This window comes from Scheffersomyces coipomensis (assembly GCF_036884675.1).
Source record: "Scheffersomyces coipomensis strain NRRL Y-17651 chromosome Unknown DFJ63scaffold_1, whole genome shotgun sequence".
NCBI lineage: Eukaryota > Fungi > Ascomycota > Pichiomycetes > Serinales > Debaryomycetaceae > Scheffersomyces > Scheffersomyces coipomensis.
This window is the reverse complement of record NW_027042892.1, coordinates 1,340,755-1,361,556: the sequence shown is the minus strand read 5'-3', so window position 1 is coordinate 1,361,556 and position 20,802 is coordinate 1,340,755. Positions and strand designations below refer to the sequence as shown.

The 20,802-nt window shown below is 29.9% G+C and overlaps 8 protein-coding genes across 8 annotated transcripts; 4 read left to right on the top strand and 4 right to left on the bottom strand. All coding sequences in view use genetic code 12, as the record gives it.

The window, feature by feature from the left end:
* On the bottom strand, positions 1-2,532 carry PCL7 (Pcl7p; the record flags this gene model as incomplete). The annotated part of the gene is made up of 1 exon (XM_064907764.1): positions 1-2,532. One exon carries the CDS (start codon positions 2,530-2,532, stop codon positions 1-3), a length of 2,532 nt encoding a protein of 843 aa, XP_064764792.1.
* Positions 2,533-4,201: 1,669 nt separating this feature from the next.
* Positions 4,202-4,986, top strand: DFJ63DRAFT_332940 (uncharacterized protein; the record flags this gene model as incomplete). The annotated part of the gene is made up of 2 exons (XM_064907763.1): positions 4,202-4,475; positions 4,913-4,986. The coding sequence occupies 2 exons, from the start codon at positions 4,202-4,204 to the stop codon at positions 4,984-4,986; spliced, it is 348 nt and encodes a 115-aa protein (XP_064764791.1).
* A 593-nt stretch (positions 4,987-5,579) lies between these two features.
* Positions 5,580-6,876, bottom strand: DFJ63DRAFT_24010 (uncharacterized protein). Its single transcript, XM_064904313.1, has one exon. It carries the CDS (start codon positions 6,775-6,777, stop codon positions 5,701-5,703), a length of 1,077 nt encoding a protein of 358 aa, XP_064764790.1. The 5' UTR covers positions 6,778-6,876; the 3' UTR covers positions 5,580-5,700.
* Positions 6,877-8,049: 1,173 nt separating this feature from the next.
* On the bottom strand, positions 8,050-9,153 carry DFJ63DRAFT_310603 (microtubule-binding protein; the record flags this gene model as incomplete). Its single annotated transcript, XM_064905625.1, has 1 exon — positions 8,050-9,153. The coding sequence occupies one exon, from the start codon at positions 9,151-9,153 to the stop codon at positions 8,050-8,052; it is 1,104 nt and encodes a 367-aa protein (XP_064764789.1).
* Positions 9,154-9,671: 518 nt separating this feature from the next.
* Positions 9,672-10,930, top strand: CHO1 (CDP-diacylglycerol-serine O-phosphatidyltransferase). The gene has a single exon (XM_064904295.1). The coding sequence runs from the start codon at positions 10,006-10,008 to the stop codon at positions 10,831-10,833; it is 828 nt and encodes a 275-aa protein (XP_064764788.1). The 5' UTR covers positions 9,672-10,005; the 3' UTR covers positions 10,834-10,930.
* Positions 10,931-11,027: 97 nt separating this feature from the next.
* Positions 11,028-11,705, bottom strand: FGR39 (Fgr39p; the record flags this gene model as incomplete). Its single annotated transcript, XM_064905624.1, has 1 exon — positions 11,028-11,705. One exon carries the CDS (start codon positions 11,703-11,705, stop codon positions 11,028-11,030), a length of 678 nt encoding a protein of 225 aa, XP_064764787.1.
* Positions 11,706-12,017: 312 nt separating this feature from the next.
* TIM50 (protein translocase subunit) lies at positions 12,018-13,505 on the top strand (the record flags this gene model as incomplete). The annotated part of the gene is made up of 1 exon (XM_064905623.1): positions 12,018-13,505. One exon carries the CDS (start codon positions 12,018-12,020, stop codon positions 13,503-13,505), a length of 1,488 nt encoding a protein of 495 aa, XP_064764786.1.
* A 1,074-nt stretch (positions 13,506-14,579) lies between these two features.
* Positions 14,580-16,619, top strand: HAP43 (Hap43p; the record flags this gene model as incomplete). Its single annotated transcript, XM_064907762.1, has 1 exon — positions 14,580-16,619. One exon carries the CDS (start codon positions 14,580-14,582, stop codon positions 16,617-16,619), a length of 2,040 nt encoding a protein of 679 aa, XP_064764785.1.
* Positions 16,620-20,802: the final 4,183 nt, after the last annotated feature.

Below are 20,802 nucleotides of genomic sequence, written 5' to 3'. Positions count from 1 at the left end.
TTATGTCTCTTTTTTAACTTCTGAGTTATTGTTCGATGTGGTAGCAGCAGCGGCGGTTGATGAATTATTATTTACTAATTCATTAGCGATTTGTTCTCTTTTCCAGAATCTTAATAATAAATCACCATAATTTTGTAAATCTTCCACTGAAATCATCAATTTAAAATCCAATAATAATAAAAATTGTAATTCTAAATAATTTAATTCTTCTAATGGTAATCCACCAACTTTAGCATATCTTAAATTCTTATAAAAGATATCACTGAAAAATTTAGATGATACGGTTATACCTGATATAATCAATCTGTGAATATTATAAGAATCCATGACAAATAATTGTTCAATCTCTCCTGAACCATTCAGATCATTATTATTGTTATTACTGTTTTCGGAACTTGTGACTGAACTTGGATTCATTTCATTATTAATGGTTGATGAAGTATTACTCATACCATTTTTATTCTTTTGATGATTTAAATTATTTGCCTTTTTAGCAATTCTATCAAAATAAACTAATAATGAAAGAAATACATCATTAGTAACTGGACAATATTTCAAAACTCTCGCTAAATAAGCATGTAATGAGATTCCAGGAACATTTGTACCATGAAAGGCAAGAACATTGGCTAAATATTTATTCTTCATTTCATCTTCTTCATCATCATCGAGATCTTCATCACCATCAATATCGATATCTTCGTCATCATCATCATCTAAATCTTCATCATCGTCGAATTCTTCATTATCAACTTCAATAGGATCATCATTATCCACCTCAATAGTATTATGTTCTTGATGATGATGACCATGATGGTGATGATTATTATTATTGGTTCCATCTTGATCAACTTCGATATTATCTTCTTCATCTTCATCTTCAACCACAATAACATCGACATCAACTCGATTATGTAATCCATCATCATCATCTTCTTCTTCTAAATCACGTTTATGAGATTCTTGTTCCAATTGTTGACGTTGTAATCTTCTGGCTCTTTTACGTAGTTTTCTAAGTTCGATTTTTTGTAACTTCTTCAATTTCTTCTCTTCTTTTAATCGTTGTCTAATCGCAATCGTATTATTAAAATGATTAGGATGTAATTTATCATTAGCTTCAATGATCTTGGTTAATAAACATGATAACATCACAATTAAATCATTGACGGGATATTCCGATATATTCAAATGTTCTTCATAGAGGTTTGATGATGGAGATGAACTTGATTCACCAGCAGCAGCAGAATTTTCAGCATTACGGGTACTTTCTTGTAATAAAGTTGAATAAAATTCGGAATATGACATATAATGATCAGGTTCAGGTGGATTATATACATTATTTTGAACCTGTTGTGGTTGTTGTTGTTGTTGTTGTTGTTGACGAGTTTGTTTTGATGATGATGAACTTGAATAAATATCATTATTACCAGTTGGAGTATTACTTAAAGTAGAAGTATTACTACCCGACAATTGTTTATTAGTAACTTGAGGTCTATTAATAAATTGATTTTGTTGTTGTTGCTGCAGTTGTTGTTGTTGAAACGAATTTCCAAATCCACCATTGACAGGAAAAGAATTAGGTACTCTTTGTTGTTGATGTTGGAATTGATGAAACAGTTGTTGAAGAGGTTGAGATGGTTGTGATACTTGATGTTGAGATGGGATTGAAACTGAATGGGATGAATAACTATTACCTTGGTTTGGATCAAAACTTGGAGGATTGAATGATGAAGAAGCTGATACAAATGAATTATGATTTGAAACCGAATTAGCAGAATCCATTGAAATATTGGTGGTTGGGATTGAATGAGGAATGACTGTTCCCGGTTTATAACTTGAACCTTGCTTTGGTAATTGTTGTTCTTGTTGTTGTTGTTGTTGTTGAGGTATTTGACTTGGAGGTTGCAGTTGTTGCAGACCTGGTTGGAAACTATTTTGAGATATGAAATTATTGGTATTTGGGATTGAAGGAGTATAAGAATGATTTGAAGTATATGATGAACTTACCACAGTTGGAGTATTATGACTTGATGGGATATAATTCAATGAATTATTTTGAGGTGTATTATATGGTTGGAAATTATTATTACTTAAATTATTATGTTGGAAAGGTTGAAAATCACCAGTATTATTATTACCATCAGTCGGTATAAACTTATTGGAAGATGATGATGAAGGTTTGAATGAATTTGGAAATGATTGATCATATGCTTGATTGTTATTATTGTTATTGTTACTATTTGGTATACCGATCGATGTTGTTGAAGATGATGTTGTTGATGCAGCTGATAATAAATTCTTGGTTAAATTTGATATTTGTGGTTTAGCGTGAAATGATGATGCATTGGAAGTATTGGGAGAATTTGAAGTTGGAGATTGATAATGTTGATTTTGAGGATTGGAAGTAGTAGGATTAGATGGATTTGTATTGGTATGATTTGTATTATTATGATCTGATGGATTGATGGTGGTTGAAGTTGTGGTTGATTCAGGTAGGAGCAGTTGTGCTGTCGTTGTCTTATATTGAGAACTCATATTATGATTTCAATGATGATGGAGGGGAAGAACACTATTGTTAATACAGATGGTATGATTAGACAAAGTGATATGATATGAGATAATACTATATGATTGAATTGAACTGGTATGGGTTGAATAATGGAAGTGGTAGTAATTTGTTTGTGCAAGGGGAGGAGGAGTGGTGGTGGTTGAGAATTGGCAACGAAAATATTGAACACAATAGAATGGTTAAGGGAATGGGGGCAGGCAGACAGGGAGTGCACTATTCTCTAGGTAAGTAAGTAATGAATTGAAATTACAAGTTCAAGGTTGTGTATATAGATCACCAACTATGACAATTGCTAGAATGATATGGTACGGTAAACTTGACAACTTTTAGTGAGTTATAATTTTAAGAAATATGGTGATGGGTGTGACTTTAAACTTGTCTGTTTCTCTGTTTCTTTTCTTTCTGTTTGACATTCATCTTTTTTTTTTTTTTTTTTTATTTTTTTTTTTTTTGGTTTCCGCTTTTGATGTTTATTTTGTCTGATTTTTGGTATTTTTGTCAGAATTTTAAGAAAGGGACAAAAATGTCGTTTTTTTGGTTTACTTAACCTTCCTTCCTTAACTTTCCTTCCCTAGGAACTATACTGGGCTTTCACTAAATATTATTATTTCAATTATTATCAACTAGTTTTAATTGGCTCGCTAAATCTATACACTACACAGTTCTAAATCTCATTTCAAATTACAACTACAATTTCAATTTCAATGAAATCAGTATCAGTATCAGTGTCATCAAAGAACAGATTCATTTAAATTGTACTTTTACGAACACTGTCTCTCTTTTTTTATTTTTATTTATTTACCTATTTTACGGAAGTATGATCCATTTTGTGTCGGGGACATTTTATTTATATATGATGTTTTTCATGTATGAGATCTCCCTAATTATTTGGTGACAGATTTATAACCCATTATTATTATCATTAATGTCTTCGTTAAGTTTAGCGGGAAGCGGTTCTGTTAGTGGTTACAATACTTATTCTGTATAAGCTTCAATTACATTAACTTTTAATGGTTAAGCTTTTAAAGTGATACAGGACAAGGTTCAGGGAAAGAGTAGCGAAGAATAAAGCGAACGAACGAAGTCTAAATCAGACAGACAAGACAGACAGACATTTTTAAGTTTATTTTTGTCACGTGGGGGAGATATTGCCTAAAATGGACAAGTCTTTCATTAAATGAAACTAAGTTGTAACTTATTCTGATCATAAGGAATATGAATTATATAAAGTAAAGGTATAATTGCAAAATAGGATAGATCAATTATTTGATAAATAATATAAACATTGAGCCACTATTCAAATTAAATTAATTCCCCATTCATTTCCCACCCCTCTCTTCCCCCAAAGCAAAATAACCAATCCCACACAGACAGATTGACACTATTGATTTTAAAAATAATCATGACAGAACTCTTTCGCTTGTGTAAACATAATCCCCATAAGCCTTATTGACTAAATACATAACTTTACATTGGTTGTTATATAATAGTTTTTAACAAACCCCGTTCTGGTCCTGTATATAATGTTAGGTATAATCCCGTATTTAAATCAACCAAGTTTGAAAAATAATTGTATGATAAATATATATATATATATATATATAGATTACCACTCTAGAACTAACTAACCAACCAATGTCAACTGCATCTAAAATAACATTTGGTGCTAGTTTATTAGCAGCAGGAGGGGCTTTTTTATTCATTAATTATTCGCAAGGTTTAGAACGTCAAGCTTTAAGACAAGGTCCAATTAAAGATGCTGCTCGATTAGAAGCTAAACATCAACAACAAGAATTATCCAAAAAGCAATTGTTTAATGATGCTGAACATCGTGAACAACAGGAATTAAGAGAAAAATTGATCAAGATCCAACCATTATCCGATGAGATTATTAGAGGGGTTGATAAAAGTTAATAATGAGTTGATTGTTTTCATCATCATCATCCCCATCATCGTTCATACCATTCAGTATGCTTCAGTCAAAAAATTGTTAATAACGCTTCATGTATATATATAAGATCAACGATTCACGAACATTCGCAACCATGTAAATAAATAATAACTACAATTACAGGACTTATACAGAGGTCATAAATATAAATATATTCCTACAATTGTATTTCTTAAAAAAATGTGAGTGTTCTTGGAGACACCAGAATGTAGGATTAAAATTTTAATAAAGTCATTTCACAACAACTTTGTCCTCTGATGTACTATGATGCACTTCTTTGTCTTGTTCTACGAACTTTCATCATACGTTTATAACTTCCGAAAGGAAATTATAATATCAATTGAATATGGTTTAAATCTTGCTTCAAGAAACGCACCAAAACGGTTTGTTGATAGAGAAGATGTTAGATCGTGTCGAAGATTCTGTCCTCGATAAAGAGGTGGAATCTGATCAAGCCAAGATACTATAATTGACATTATGATAGATGTTCGATATTATAGAAAGAAGAAGAAGAAAAGGATGGATCTAATTGAAAAAAAAAATTTACTGTCCTTTTTTTTCATTCTTACGAGAAAAGGTCGTGCAATTAGGTTCAATATCATATAGATCTATATATCACCCATTCAACAATCTTGCTGGTTGCAAATCCACACATATCGTTCATGAGGGAAGTTACATCAATCAATTAATGACTTAAGTGAGAAAAAGAATGGAAACGGTTTTATTAAAAAAAGGGAGCTATAAATTGAAACTATGATATTTTTATGAATTTGTATATATATATATGTACCTGTTACGTTAAGTTATTTTATTTTTATTGTTGTTGTTGTTGTTGTTGTTGTTGTTGTTGCCATGGTATTGAACGTATCTCAAGGTGGATTTTAAATAGCAACGATTATGAATTTTCTGTCATCTATTCTATCAATAATAATAAAAAGTGAATATTAAATTAAATTAAATTAAATATTTTAATTGTTGTTTTTGATTTAAATTAAGCTATATGTTTTTTGAAAATTTTTTATTTTTATATCGGTGTAAGTGTGGATTTTTTGAATTTCTAGATCAACTAGACCAAAGTTTTGTTATATTATGTACGTATATGAAGTATGTTTTTTTATGTTAATTTTGTTGTTGTGGATTATGAATAATTAACCTTCTCTAAAATTATGAATTAATGAATGACTTAATCATCCATCTTACCTACAACCTCCTCCTCGTCGAACGATTGATTGACTTTACCTTCATCATCTTCAATGGCATTTTCATTATCTTCCTCTGCTTGTTCACGTTCAGTTTTAACTTCTCCATTCAATTTAGTGAAATTCACTAAAATTGGTGATTTGGAAATACTACCTGGTACAGCCTTATAAGAAGGAGAAGGAGATTTCAAATCATCCAAAGTATGAGTTACAGTAGTAGCTGTTGAACTTGCTGAAGGTGGAAGATGGTGTTGACCATTTGAATGATCAAGATATCCACCATTCAAAGAAGGAGAACTTGGATGGTTCTGATGATGATTATGATGATTATTATGAGCAGAGATTATAGGGGAATGGGTTGATGATGGAGGGTATTGACTGATAGAACCCATTCTATTAAAATTAGCTCTTAAATTAAAATCTTTATGAGAAGAAGAAGATGTATCTTCAATTTCAGAAGATTCATCAAACGCATTTTTAAAAGTTGGTGGTTTATTATCATCTGAAATTGGTGGAGTTGGAGTAGTATGATTAGTTAAATTTGTATCGGCTGAATTTGAAGGAGAAAATGGTGAATCATCACTATAATTTGGATTCCCATTTGTTGATTGTGATTGTGATTGAGGTTGATTTGGAGTTCCGGTTGGTTCATTCATTCCCACTAATATACTGGCAGCTTCTAATAATTGAACTTGTTGATGTTTTGAAATTGATAATCGTTTAGTTACATTCCATTCTGGAGTATGTTCCCAAAGATGTTTAGCTAATGAAGAAATATGTTTATAACCTTTCCCACATGCTTCACATCTTAATTCTTCTTTTAATCTTCCAGTTTCACCTTCACTTATTCTTCGTACCACGAATTCTCTTGATAATGTTGGAACTGATGAACTTGTAATGGGAGAAGATCCATTCATATGATGAGAATTTGTGGGTGATAAAGGATTATTATGATGATGGAGATGATGATTTGCATGTTGTTGTTGTTGAACTTTTATAGGGATGGTATATGGAGTGGTTGAAGAGTTACGTCTATTATAATTATATTGAGTTGCCGTCATGATATACTCTATATTGTGTTAATAGTTTAAGTTGGGAGGGGGTTGTATAGACGATGAACTATTCACAATATTAGAATTTTCTTGATGGGTTGTTGAAATATTTTTATATATGATAGATTTGAATTTTCATATATGAGTTAGGACTGAGTTGAAACTGATATAGGATAGTAGGATAGTATTCAATGGATCAGTGAACGGTATGACAAGCTTTAATATGGTAATAGATACTACTTTTCAAAGAAAAGTGTTGCTACTTTATGGTTGGTCGTGGTTAAGAATAAAACAAACAGCAGTAGTTATACCACAAACAGTAACCGTTGACTTTTTCAAAAACAAAAAAAAACTAGATAACTTCAAACTGTATGAGGTTCAAAGTAACTAAGTGACAGTAGTGAGTAATACCAGAAGTTGTAAAGGGTATAGTAATGATGAAAAGTGAAAGTTGGGTTGATTGGTGAATTTTTTTAAATATTATAGTAATTTTTTTATTTATGTAAATAAATTTTTTTTTATTTTATTTTTTATTTTATTTTATTTTATTTTATTTCAGCCATCCACAGCCAAAAAAAAAAAAAAAAAAAATTAATTTAATTCAACGTGAAGTGTTTTAAGCGTAAAAGATTCTTACAAGGCGTACTGACTAAACTAAACTTCTCACTAACACTAAAGTCCAGTAAACCATAGTACCACTAGCCACAGTGGATTATAGTAATAGTGGATAGCATAGAAATGATAGTATTAATCACTCAACACGTACGACATATGTTGTTGATATCATTAACAGTATTAGAATATTAACATTATTACAGTTGAATTATATGAATTATCCGCTAACAAACATTTCTATTCTCTACTGGGAAACTGGAACCTAACTCCCCGCTAGCCGGCTAAGGAAAAAAAAATAGTTTAAAAATTCCTCACTAAAAAAAAATAAACCCTGCCAAAAAAAAAAAATAAAAATAAAAAAAGATTTAAAAAATGCTGCTAAAAAAAAGAAGAAGACAAAAGAAATTTAAGGACCAAAAAAAAAAAAAAGTTTAAAATATTTTTGGATTTAACCAGCGCACGTGACTCGAGCAACCCAAAAAAAAAATATATATACTTAGTATACTATGTATTGTTAAGAGTTTATAAATGTTGCAGATTTCATTACTTTTGATTCGTAACTCTCTGTATGATTATGTACCTGTATTATGATGTATGGATGTATGTAAGTAATTAATTTATTTATATATATATAAAATTAACTTATGTTGGATTAGATTATGACAATTAGAATGATTCAGAATCAAGGATATCAATATCTTGCTCATTAACATGAGAATGTCTTTGATGATGATGGATTATAACGGAATTATTCATCCCATTTATATCATCATTCATAGCATCATCATTTGTAGTATGATTATGATTGATCGGAGTTTTATCATCGGCCATAGGATCAGTCACTTGAAATCCGGGTTCAGTAGAATATAATATCGATTGAATTTGTTGAGCTAAATTTGGCACCGTCAATGATTGATCATAATTTTCACCATCATCTAATATATTTTGAATTAAAATTTCAATTTCACGTAATTTATTAAAATAAAAATTTCGTTCTGTTTCTAAACTATCAGACAGAAGTTTATATTGTTTTAATTCATCATTAAGATAACTTATTTCTTGAATTGATTCTTGTAATTCTTTTTGTAATTGACTTGATTTAGTAGATGTGGTACTATGAGCTTGATTAGCTAAATTTGATGGTGTTAATGGAGTGATTGATCTTGAATGATGATTGTTATTATTAGTTGATGATAAATTCCCACTTGAAATTCGTCTAGATATGGATGCATTATTCTTAGGTATATTTAAACTTGAACTATTAGTAATTGATTTTCTAGTTGTACTGGTAGATGATGTATTAGATCCACTTGATGATGATGATGATGATGTAACTCTTCTTGGTTCATTATTATTACTATTACTATTACTACTATTTCCATCACTTATTCTTCTAGTTGATCTTATTGCTTTTGCATCATATTCAACATCATTAATCTTTTTATTATCTAACCAAAATTTCCTAAACCATTGTAATAAATCTAAATTATCTTGTAATCGACATTTTATTAATCGTTCCACATCAATATTTTTATTTATTTTATGTTTATTGAATCCAGCTTGTAAAATTTTCCAATTTTGGCGATAATTATATTCATTATTACCAACATCTTGGAATTTAACTTTTGAAATAGGGATCCCACCCACAATTGAATCTAATAATTGACAAAAGGCAGCTCCTGTACCACATTGTTCAACTTTGGTATAATTTAAATCTAAGGTATGATTTAACCATTGTAATAATTCTGATCTTGATTCACTAACCACCATCGTTGAGTTGTAGCCTGTTCTTCTTCAAATCTAATCCAATCAACTTGATTGATTGATTGATTGATTGATGATACTCTATATATATATATATATACACGTATAATGATTGATGTTTGATATTTGTTTACATTTTGTTTTACAGCCTAAACATTGAATACAGGACATTCCCAAATTTTAAGTTAAACATCCATGCCCAAATATTAAGATGTTTAGATCCATGCCGCAGTAGTTAATGACACAACGTGTGCATGTGAAATATTTGTCTCTTAACTATGAGTAACGTATAGTAAAGATGGGTACGATGGTAAGATGATAATTTGAGTTATTTATAGATATGATTGCTGGTTAAGATCATTCTCAGTACTTGACAGATCCATATCATATCATCTAATTGTATAGATCAATTGAGTCACATCAATTAGATCAATCAAATCAAACAGCAAACTGAACCAACCCAGAAAAAAAAAAGTGAACTGAGTCAGTCAGTCAGTCAGAAATTCTTAAATTTATTTTGGGTAAAGTAAATTTTAAATCATCCATCCATCAATTCATTTTAAGATCAAGATCAAGGCACAGTTTATACATACTAATCACTACTACTACTGATTAGTTACAATCATTTGAAGTCATTTGAACATTTATCAATTCATCTCAATTGATATCCCATTCATCAGTTTAAAGCTCTAGTTCGTTATTGTTGTTGTTAATCATTTCCTAACAAAGCCTATTCTCAAACTTAAACTCGCGTACACGCACCTCATCATATATATATATAAGTAGTTACTTTCAATCAATTCATTCATTCAAACACTGCCACCACCACCACTACTACTACTTCCACCACCAATCACCATGTCAGATCCAATTGCTAGTACTTCAGGGTTTAAAAAATTATCTGATTCTTCTGCTATTGCATCAGATTCAGAATTCGATACTGATGAAGTTATTAACTCCAGTAATAAACCTCATCCTCTTAGAAGATCATCATCATTATTCTCATTAGCTTCTAAAGATGAATTACCAAGACCGGATAAAAAGGAATATACTGCTTTTATTGAAGATAATAGACATTTCTCATTAATTCGAAATTTACATATGGCTGATTTCATTACTCTTTTAAATGGGTTTAGTGGGTTTTATTCTATTATAAGTTGTTTAAGATATACTTTAACTGGTAAATCTCATTATGTTCAAAGAGCTCATTTTTTCATTTGTTTAGGATTATTCTTTGATTTCTTTGATGGTAGAGTAGCAAGATTAAGAAATAAATCTTCTTTAATGGGTCAAGAATTAGATTCATTAGCTGATTTGATTTCATTTGGAGTAAGTCCTGCCACTATTGCCTTTGCTATTGGATTCCAATCAACTGTTGATGTATTATTATTAACCTTTTGGGTATTATGTGGATTAACAAGATTAGCTAGATTTAATATCACAGCTCAAATGATTCCAAAAGATGAACATGGTAAATCAAAATATTTTGAAGGATTCCCAATCCCAACTAATTTATTTTGGGTATTCTTTTTTGCATTTTTAGTTTATAAAGATTTAATTTTAGATAAATTACCTTTTGGTTTCTTCTTTAAAGGTTCCGCATTTGAATTTCATACTATTTCATTAGGATTTGTTTTACAAGGTTGTGCTGAAATTTCAAAATCTTTAAGAATCCCAAAACCTTAGTTGTTTTGAATTCTTTATCAATGTTCTTTTTTATATTATTTACAATGTCTTTCTTTTTCTATCTATCTATATACTATAAAATTATTGTAGTAGTTGTTTTATTTACATAGTACTCTTAATCCCTTATACATAAAATTGCTTTACCTCTAACCTTAAAAATGGCAAAAAAGCGTTGTCTTAAAATATATATTCATTCATTCATTCACGGGTTCAACAAATTTCAATTTATTAAATAACATGATTTCAACATTGCGGAAATCAACATCATTAAACCTCCCCGTTTTCAATTGATCCATGAACTCAACGGGGAAATGATTAGGATCCAATAATCCAATATCATCAATCTTATTAAAATTAACCCCATGTTTATGATTTGATATATTTAAAAGATGACATATTTCCCAAAATGAATCATTAATAGGTTTTAATTTAAACCAATACCAGAATTTAAATCGGAGATTGTTTTGTCTTGATTTTACCGGAATGATGGATTCATGAGCTATCCCTAATTTAAAACATTCCCGATGATATAACGTTAATAAATAAAGTAATTCTTTATTGTCTGATATTCTTTCGATTAATTGGGTGATTTTGGAATCTGTAGCAGCTTGTTCAAGTTGTTTTTGTTGTTCATCGACATCTTGAACATATTTTAAGGTCTTGAATACGAAATTATTGTTTTGAAGTCGTTCATTTAACGTTTGTTTCGGTTTATTCGGTGTGGTAGAATAGTTATATCTTGAATAAGTATGTCTTATGATTGATGCTGATCCTGTCTGTATCGTAAACTTCAAGCTTCTTCCATTAACTAATGATCTAGTATGATTCATAACATCATTACCGTATCCACTCCGTATTACCCTTTGAATCATCATTATCCTATATCCTTTCAATGGGGGTAAACCTTCTTTAAAGTATAATGATATTAAATTGTTGTAAAATACTTGTCAAATATTTCCTGTATATAATCCACCATTTTAATTAGTGAAAATTTTTTTGGAGTGAGTGGGTGGTGATATCATAAAATTAGATTTATAGAGTTATAATTGAAATTGTAATATTATAACTGTAACCGTTTTAGCTCAACCCAATTTTTATAGACAGTTCTTAAACACTACCAACCCATCACATCACATCCTTCATCGTCATCATACCATCATCATAATCATATCACTTAAAGGACAATGTTGACTCGTTATATGTTAAGAACCATTGGTTCTTCGCCATTGCGTTCTAGATTAATCACATCTACCTCATTATTAGCATTAAACAATTCCAGATCATTGATGAGATCGATTCCGGTCAGATCTTACTCTTCTAAAGAAACTGATAAGAAAAAAAATGATCAACCTCAAAGTATCTTAACTGAAGATATCTTAGCTAAAGCTGGATTTGAAGATATTGATCCCAAGAATCATCAAGCAAAGGAAGGTGAACAAGAAAACCCTACTGAAGAAGAATCCAATGATGGATCTCAAGGTGAAAAAACCACTAGAAGAAGTAGAAGAAGAGCTCAAACTTCTAAAGATATAAAACGTGAAAGAGCTGCTAATTTATTTTATTTATTTTCATTTGCTGGTGCTATAGTTGGTGTAGGATATTTAAGTAGAGATTGGGATAATGAAAAAGAACAAAAATCATTAGAAGCTGAAAACATTGATAATGGTTATACTCCTCAATTAATGTATGAAAGATTAACCAAAAGATTAAGTTCATTATTTACCTTTTTTTCAGAACCTGCTTTTGAACAATTATTACCTCCACCAGCTCCTGAAGCTTATAGAAGACCATTAACTTTAGTGTTAACCTTAGATGATTTATTAGTTCATTCTTCATGGGATACTAAACATGGATGGAGAACTGCTAAAAGACCAGGTTTAGATTATTTCCTTGGATATTTATCTCAATATTATGAAATTGTTATTTTTGGTTCCAATTATCAAGTTTATTCTGATAAAACTGTTAATAAATTAGATCCTTATCATGCTTTCATTTCATTTGCGTTGTTTAAAGAAGCTTGTCGTTATAAAGATGGTAAGAATATTAAAGATTTATCCTTATTAAATAGAGATTTGGGTAAAACCATTATGATTGAAGTTGATGAAACTTGTGCTTCATTACAACCTGAAAATTCGATTGTTTTAAAACCATGGGAAGGAAAATCTGATGATGATTTAATTAAATTAATTCCATTTTTAGAATATTTAGCTACTCAACCAGTTAAAGATGTTAGACCAATTTTAAGTTCATTTAAAGATAAATCTAATATTATTGAAGAATTTACTGAAAGAGAAAGATTATTAAGAGAAAGATGGGCTAAAGATAATCAACATTTATTAAATCAAACTGGAAAACCAAATGCTGGAAATTTCTTAGCTCAATTATTTGGGGTACCAAGTTTTAATAAAGAACCAAAAATGCCATTAGATATTATTAGAGAACATGGTCAATTTCAATATCAACAAATGTTAAAACATTTGAATGAAAACATTCAAAAATTTTTAGAAGATGATAAAAAATTCACTGAACAATTTGGTAAAACCAGTATTAATAAATTATTAACTGAAGAAAGACCAAGTCCAGAAAAGATTGCTGAAATGCAAGCTGAATTCAAGAAGAAACAAGAAGAAGAAGAAGCTGCTGCTGCCAGATCTGCTGCTACTAAAGCTTAAAGCTTTTAATTGTACGAAAGTACTGTGTTTTTAATGATTATAAATAAACCCTTTTCCCCCTATCACAACCCACCATTCTATGTATATATAAATTTTGAATTTTCTTCTCCCTCTCCCCTGTCCAATACTCTATATTTATCATGTAAGTAATTTATAATCCTTTTGTTTTATATCATACATAGTATATCTAATGTATATGTGTAATAATATAATTTAATCGTTAGTTAATTAGGTATTTAGTTACCTGGGTTAGGAATTATAAAATAGTTTTTGTACCATGATTCCGATATCGGCTTCGTCAAAGTCGTAACGCAATTATTGATATAAAAGAATAAATGAGTGAAAGAAAGAAGAAAGATGTACGGACGGCGTAAGACCAAAGGAGGAGGGGAGTGTCATTTATTACAACATCATTGGATAATATCAATCATAAAATAATGCAACCAGTCGCAATTGATTTTATTATTTAAAACTAAAACGAATTATAAGTGAAATGAAAATATCAAAAAAATTAGCCAATGATCGACATTCGGTTATAAAAGGGAGAAAGAGTGGAAACTTCCTTAACTACTAAGTTTCATGCTTTTAAACATACTTGATTACAAAATCTTTTACTAAGCCTTTCAATGACAAGAAATTATAGTTCTTTAAACTAGTTTTGTACAACTATAGTGGGTTGAGTATAGTATGTCTATTGAGTTAATTTTTAACTTCTTAAAACGGAATAATGACACAAAAAAATAAAATTTTTATCTTTTTCATCAATCGACATTTCTTTTTTCCTCTTCCTTCATCAAACCATAAAGTTTTGGATTCAATATTATATTTTCATATCCTAATTCACTTCTTCTTTTTCTAACTAGATTCAGATCTAATTACTAGTACTACTTCAAACGTCATATACCATTCTTATCAGACATCAGGTTATAGAACTGATAAATATACATTCACGTATACACAATCCATTGTACATCGCATTCTCAAATTTGATCACGTAATAATTTGTTTATACCCTTAATTTCATATTTTCAACAGATATATATACACCACCACAACACATACCCACGTTATATAATGAGTTCAAAGACCAGTATAGCTCCAAGAGTATATGGATCTCCTATTGCCATAGCTGGTGCATCACCTCCAGCTACTGTATCTACTCCATCTGGCGCAACACCAAGACCTATAGCCTCAAATCTTATAAAGCCTGGTGCTACTCCTCCTTCAACTGCCAGCAGTCCAGCTGAATCTATCGGTGCTCAAAGTCCACCCGTAATGAATTCTCCTGCTTTTTCACAAATTATAACTTCCAAAGAATGGGTTTTACCTCCAAGACCTAAACCAGGTAGAAAACCAAGTGTTGATACTCCTGCTAGTAAACGCAAGGCACAAAATAGAGCTGCTCAAAGAGCTTTTAGAGAAAGAAGAGCAACTAGAGTTCAAGAGTTAGAGGAAAAGTTAATGGAACAAGAGAAGGAAAAAGAAGTGAAAGAATTATCTTTAATTAATACGATAAATAAATTAAAACAAGAAAATCAATTCTTAATCAAAAGTTTAGAATCTATAAAAACTGAAATAACTTCCATCAAATCAAACCAATCTAAAAGTAATACCCCTCAACAACAAAGGACTCCATCTTCACAACAATTACAACCTCAACCTTCAGAACCTCAATCAACTACCACGACTACCAATAATCAAAGAACTTTTAAAGCTACATTCTCCTTAGGTGGTGGTGGTGCCAGTTCACATAATTCTCCTATAAACCAAGTGGTAAGTTCGCCTGCTGGTTCAATCTACTCCATTCAACAACAAATATCACCGGCTCCATCGGCTGATTCACCACCAGGCTCAAATTATTCTCAAACTTCATATGTGAGAAGAAAATCATCTACCAATAATATTCCAACCTCTAGAAGGATTGATACTAATAACTTTGATTGTGGAGTTTGTTTAAAGGATGAATGTCTTTGTGAGGCGATTGGAATAAAGGAATCAAAATCAGAAGAAACTAAACAACAAGAGATTGAAAGTCAAAAGATTCTTGATGAAAAATTAAAGAGTTTTAAACCTATGGCTGCAGTTTCTTTGGGTGGTAGTAAGAAAAGATCTATAAATTCGGTCAATCAAGAAACAGATTTTACCGACAAGTTCAAGTTTGTAAAGAAGGTTCCAGACTTGAAAAAATTAAAGAGTGTGAGGTCTCCTCATCATGGTCATAACCATAATCAAACTGCTCAAGCTACCCAAACCAATCAAAACTTTGATTTCAATGAAAATTCTCCAGTGGAGAACTGTGGTTTCTGTTCTGATGATACTCCTTGTGTGTGTAGAGAAGCTGCGAAAGAAGCTGCCATATTAAGTAATAACTTAAATCAACAGACTGTGGAAGTTGATAATGATAACATTGAGGTAGAAGAACATAAGGCATTACCACCACTTCAAAATATAAACATGAATAACGGATTCAGAAAATCTTCATTACCAGTAATGCATCCTGGTCCATCAGTTGAAATCAGTAATATCACAAATCTAACTCCTGGTGCGGTTCCAAATGTTGTCACTCCTACCACAAGAAGATCTGATTCAGTAGCTAATAGTGCATCATCAACAGATTTAATCACCTTATCTACCGCTGCTGCTGCATCTACATCTGATAATAATGATAATAGTGGGTGTACTGGGAATCCTGGTACTTGTAAACAATGTCAGACCGACCCATTACTGACATTGTTCTGTACCACTGTTGCTAATAAAGATAAAAATTTATCTAAAATCATAAATCAAAGCTCATTGTCAAGGTCCAATTCCAGAACTAATCTACCATCATTCAATGAATTGTCTACCAATCAATCAAGTACTGCTCCATCTACTCCAAATATGTTACCATCAACCCCAGGTCCATCATCATTATCATCATCAGTATCAGCATCAGGTACTTCCAATATATTCATCCCCTGTGCTGATGCGTACAAAACCCTTTCACGTCATAAGAATTTCAATTCAGCAGATTTCAGTACTATGGTGGGAAAATTAACCACAAGAGGTATGCAAGTGGAAGTACAATCCGTGGCTAATGTCCTTAGAGAGTTGGATCGTAGGTTATATAGTTAATATATTTAGTATTATATAGTATTATGATTTTGATTAGTTAACCAAAGTGGCATTTTACTTGAAATATATGTGATTGTCGGGTTTTTGTCAATCAATCTATTTGAAAAATATATAAGTTTTTTAATCAAGGTTAATGAATAATGGTTCAATATTAAACTAAAATAAGGAGAAATATCTCACACAACTAAAATTATGATGTCTACTGGTAAACTATGTTTTTTCATAAATCATATAATCATATAGCCATGTATATAATATAACATCTATGTCAGTGATCAATAAATCAGCTAAATTACCTTTTACTTTCTTTTATACTTTTATTCTATACACTACTATATATTACTATATCAATTTTTTCTTCATATTGAATTGATCTTTTCAATTCAGTCTTTTTAACAAACTAATTCTCTTTTCTTCTTTTTCTGCTAGACTTCCATTGTTTTGAACCATTCTTCGGAACTATGATCTTGCTGATTTGAATTGCATTTTGCTTAAGCTTAGAACGATTTAATTCGGCACTACTATTGATTAATCCAAGGAACTGATCTGAAAGTTCTTTTCCAGATCCAACGACTTCAGCAGCTAACGAACTTGCTGCAATATCATGAATCTTTCTTTTGACGCTGAATGTATCATTTGGTATGAAAGGTAATTTTTCTACTGCTTTGTTAATCGTGTCAAGGGATAATTTAAATTTTTTATTTTCTTCTCTAATCCATGTTTCAGCTGCTTTGATTTCATCTGTTGATAAAAACTTATTTCTAACCTGGACGTTATTTAATTACACATCTTTGTGACAATTCACACATTTTGAACTAATTGTAAAATTTAACTTGAAGCATTGACAGAATGTTGTCTTTCTAATTGGGTTCTGACCAATTTCTAAGGAATATTTTAAGCACTTTAACTCAGTACTTAAACATATTGGCTTTCTGCAAATACAAGACATTGTATAATTTCCTAATATAATTCTTAGTTTTGAATTGATTTTGGATTAATAACTAATTGATTTTTAGTTTCTATCAGTGATAACAAAACTGTTTATTGTACCTTCCAAACTTATTATCACCAAATAAAATAAAAGATTAAATCAGATGGGGTGGTTGTAGATAGATGATTTGAAACTTTGATTGAAGAATAGAAGATGATTGATTGATGATTGATTAAGTAGTATATATGTTGAATTAAGACCACAGTTTGATTGATTGATTGATTGATTGATTATGATTGATTTAATAGTTGGAATTATTATTGAATATAACCGCTGTTAAAATTTTGATTAATCAATCTATTGAACTATGTGAATAGATTTCTATACTGGAATTAGTTTATCTATTATATCTAATAAATAGATATTTTTAACTTATATCAGATAATGTTATAGTTAAATTGAAAAGATACAATTATGACGGTCAAAATAAAAGTTAGTTTAAAAATTATTTATTTTCAAAAAGTGATTTGGTTTTGCAACAAATTTTAAAAATATCTCTTAACAAAACTTTAACCTCACAAACTTTTGGTTACAACAAAATTAAAGGTCAAACCATAGTTGGGACCCTACTACAAATGCATTATATCAATACTTTTGATTGATTGATGATCGTATGGTTCTATTAACCATGATTGATCTATTCTTTAATGCTTACTATATCTAATTTTGGTACTTAAAACAGAACCGCAAAAATGAGCTTAATTTTTTGTCATGAAAAAGCAAAATGTCAAAAAAATGAAATATTTTGTCATTTATAAATACATTTCGTCCATGTGTTAATATAACTATATCATGAGGTGCTATAATCTGAAAATAATATAAATGCTAACTTTTATTTATAGGAATAGGACCTAACAAGTCATATACTAACTTATTAACTAATTTATTTAGGGTATTCCGTTACTAATTTCATTCATAAATCTTTGGAATGTAGCTGGCGCATTGCAGAAGCCCAAGGGCATTACGTTCCACTGGTACATTCAATCATTAAATTTATTAACTAATTATGATTCTATTTAGGTAGGAAAGTTATTTATTAACCCTGAATGCTGTTTTATAACTATCCTGTTTAATAAAAATATTTATAACTTTATTTAACTTGAAGATAATCAATCAATATTGATCTTCATTTGTAGTTTGTAGTACTATTATCATCCGTTATATTGTATATGTTATCAGTCACCTATGTAATTCCGGTATATAAAAATTCTCTGATTATCATAAGCCTTTACTTATCAAAATTCATTTCAATTAAATTAAACGATTTAATTCTTTATCCTTTTTATTAATGTTGATCTTATAGTGATATGATATGATTTCATATTAAGTGATAATCACACTATATGTGTCAGCTCAATCAATTTCATTATACCTTATTGAATTGATTGGTCTAGTACTAACTACCATTCTATATCTAGTATTTTCAATATCCATTAACTTGATATCAACTTGATATTATTTAGCACAACCCTTTTTATATTGAGTTATCTCAATCATAAATCGTTAGCGTAACTTAGACCTTCTAAGCCATTGTAAAGACAGTTATAGTCCATAGTCCATACTTATTATTACTAACCTTTTTTTTAAATTATCTATTTAGTAGAGAACATAATTAGTACTAACATCGCAATCCCTCTTGTCGACTTCGCATATTGCTAGAGCCGCAGATGAGTAAACCTGATAAAGATAGGTACGTATAGATTTTTTTTAAATATATATAAATACAATAATGTTATGATAAAAATTCAATTTGTAAGTTGTAAATTTGTAATTATCGCTTGAACTGATAAGCGATATTCATATCAAGTAGATAGGCATAACGTAGGAATACTGACTCTCTAATATTACTCATATTACAATTGGATCAGTCTGTATCATGGATTATTGCTAATGACAACATCAGTTTGATTTACTAGTGGAGACTAACTATTACAGATATTAATGTGGGGGAGATATCTTGTTATAATTGACCTCTAATTATACCGTGTAGTGTCGTTACCAAAAAACCAAACAAATCATCAAAAATTCGAAATATCAAAATCAAATTTTGATTTTATTTCTTCCTTTCTTTCTTTGTTCTTTATTATGGAATTAGTTATCCAAAGCTTATCTATTCGTGTAAGTTATTTTCAATAAGAAGAACCTTTCGAATGAAATATTGATTACATAAGTTAAAATGCATGAATTAAACGAGTTCAACGATATCATTTTGGTTTATTCAATCAATCCCACTTCATCATCGGTTTTATATAATGTAACAGCAAATACTAACCAAGTCAAAAGTGATTTTGTATGTGAGTGATTACATCCTTTGATGTGTTTCGTTCGATTGTGTGTTTAGCAAACTAACTTTTAAAATAATCTATTTAGAATTATAATTTTTATTAACTAGAAGAATCATTTTCTTATAATTTTATAATATCGTGTTGCGTTTAATCCTTGTTGATTACTCTGCAGCTCTGATATCTACTTATATTTAATTCTATCTAGGACAACATGTCTAACTAACATTATTTTATAGAACCATAGTTCACAATTAAAAATTGCCAAATTGGCAGGACATGGATAAATGTCAAAAACATGCAAGATCGGGAATTTCAGAGTTCAATACATTTTGTAAGGGTTTTATATATATAATCATCAAATGATTATATCTAAATTTGATATTCTATTTAGGTTATATTTACATACACTAACGATGTAAAATTATAGGTCGGAGCATTTTGCCATTCCAAAAGGGAGAACGTTCCATTGGTATAAACCAAAAGGTGTACGACATGTTGTGTCTTAATTTTTAAATATATATAATTAATTTTACAATTATGTTATAAAGTTATTTGTAGTTGGTTCATATTAGATTAAGTATTGTAGAGTAAATTTGAACCCTAATTGAAAAACTGTAGTGTGAGTGCAAAAATTCATACCAAAAGAAATTCAGATCAGATCACATCAAAACTGAAAAATATCAAAAATGATTTAATTTAATTTGATCTCTTTCTTTCTTTCTTTTGATACAGATTAATAATTCTGGTGTATCCTTGAAAGTCTACGTCTGACATCGTAAGTTAGTTTTTACCATTGTCAACTTTTATGAATGAAGTGAATGATTTAAAATGCATCATATCAACCGTTTATTTTATTAAGAGTGTTTATATAATATACCAATCAATACTAACTAATTCTAAAGGATCG